Raw genomic sequence first — 1717 nt, 5'->3', positions numbered from 1 at the left:
GGGGCTGTCTTTGTCTCCTGCGTTTATAAAACAACTCTCTGTCTTCACTGTGGGGTCGCAGCAGCAGCAGGAGAAGGAGGGTTAGAGAGCAGCGTGAGGAGCTGCTGCCTCCGGCTGCTGCAGGCAGCAGCAGCATGTGCTGCTGCTAGCAGCAGCAGATTGCTGCTGCAGCAGCAGCTGATCAAGCAGTGCTGTCTGGTGGAGCTGCTGAGCTGTTATATAGAGGGGCAGGTGAGGGCTCTTGTCTTTCTTTTTTTTATTTTTTTTTATTTTTTTTTTTTTTTATTTTTATTTTTATTTTTTTGTTTTTGTTTGTTTGTTTGTTTGTTTGCTTTGTTTATTTGTTTATTCATTTGTTTTTTTTATTTTTTTTTTTTTATTTTTTTTTGTATGCTAGTTTTATTGTTTTTGCTTGGCCTGCTGCTGCTGCTGCTGCTGCTGCTGCTGCTGTTGCTGTTGCTGTCGCTGTTGCTGTTGCTGCTGCTGTTGATGCTGTTGTTGTTGCTGCTGCTGTTGCTGCTGCTGTTGCAGCAACTGGCCCTGCTGCAGCTGCAGCAGCAGCTGGGAGCGGACGCAGAGGAGCCGTTTGCTGCTGCTGCTGCAGCAGCAGCAGCAGAAGCAGCAGCAGAGAAGGAGATGGCGGTAGCTACAGCAGCAGCAGAAGAGGGAGGTAGGGAGTTGCAGCAGCAGCAGCAGCAGCAGCAGCAGATGCAGCAGCAGATGCAGCAGCAACTCAAAAGGAGACAATCCCTGCAGCAGCAAATAATAAAAGAAAAGAAGGAGCTAGCTGCTATCCATCAGGTGTGGTATCTGCTGCTGCTGCTGCTGTTGCTGTTGCTGCTGCTGCTGCTGCTGCTGTTTCTGTTGCTAGCGATGCTCTGGCTGTTGTTGCTGCTGCAGTTGCTGCTGCAGCTGCTGCTGCTGTTTGTGCTGCTGCTGCTACAACTCCTCCTCCTCCTACTTCACTGCACTTTCTGCTGCCGCTGCTGCTGCTGCTGCTGCTGCTGCTGCTGCTGTTGCTGCTGCTGCTGCTGCTGCTGCTGCTGCAGGCAATAGCTGCAATCCCAGCCCGCCGCCGTCAGCTGTACGAGCAGCTAAAGTACCGATCGCAGCTGCAGCAGCATTTGTTCTGTCTGCTGCAGCGCGAAGCAGCAAAAGTAAAACAGATAAAAGAAACGCTGCAGCAAACAAAAACAGAAAAAAATATACATGATGCCGTCACACTCACACAAACAACAATACAGGCAAGTTTATATATATATGCTGCTGCTGCTGCTGCTGCTGCTGCTGGTGCTGCTGCTGTTGGTGTTGGTGTTGTTGCTGCTGTTGGTGTTTTTCTTTGCTGTTGTTGTTGCTGCTGCTGCTGCTGTTCGTGTTGCTGCTGCTGCTGGTTTTGGTGCTGCTGCTGTCGACAGTCCAGCCGGCGCCCGTCTGCTGCTGGAAGCAGCAGCAACAGCAGAAGCAGCAGCAGCAGCAGCAGAAGCAGCAGCAACAAGAGCAGCAGCAGCAGTATTGCCAGAAGCACGGGAACCAGCAGCAGCAGCAGCAGCAGCAGCAGGAGGAAGAGAGGCATTTTGTTTGTGTTTTGCTGTTGCTGCAGGCAGTAGAGCGGTGTCTAAGCCACAGCAGCATCAGCAGCAGCAACAGCAGCAGCAGCAGCAGCAGCAGCAGCAGCAGCAGCAGCAGCAGCAGCTGGGAGAGTAGTATATCTTTTGTT

At 51.5% G+C, this 1717-nt stretch overlaps 1 protein-coding gene across 1 annotated transcript in view; it reads left to right on the top strand.

Annotated features, from left to right (window-relative positions):
• Positions 1-1717, top strand: part of EMH_0060300 (uncharacterized protein) — a gene marked incomplete at both ends in the record, with an annotated part of 3721 nt that overhangs the window by 559 nt on the left and 1445 nt on the right. Inside the window, 4 exons of the mRNA XM_013497781.1 lie at positions 124-231; positions 532-801; positions 1050-1157; positions 1421-1603. Of these exons, the coding sequence (XP_013353235.1) occupies positions 124-231; positions 532-801; positions 1050-1157; positions 1421-1603 (669 nt within the window). The remainder of the gene's footprint in view (positions 1-123; positions 232-531; positions 802-1049; positions 1158-1420; positions 1604-1717) is intronic.

This window comes from Eimeria mitis, genomic scaffold (genome assembly GCF_000499745.2).
Source record: "Eimeria mitis Houghton genomic scaffold, Emh_scaff2921, whole genome shotgun sequence".
In the NCBI taxonomy this organism is placed as follows: domain Eukaryota; phylum Apicomplexa; class Conoidasida; order Eucoccidiorida; family Eimeriidae; genus Eimeria; species Eimeria mitis.
The sequence above is the reverse complement of the archived record's forward strand: the minus strand, read 5'-3'. Positions and strand labels throughout refer to the sequence as shown.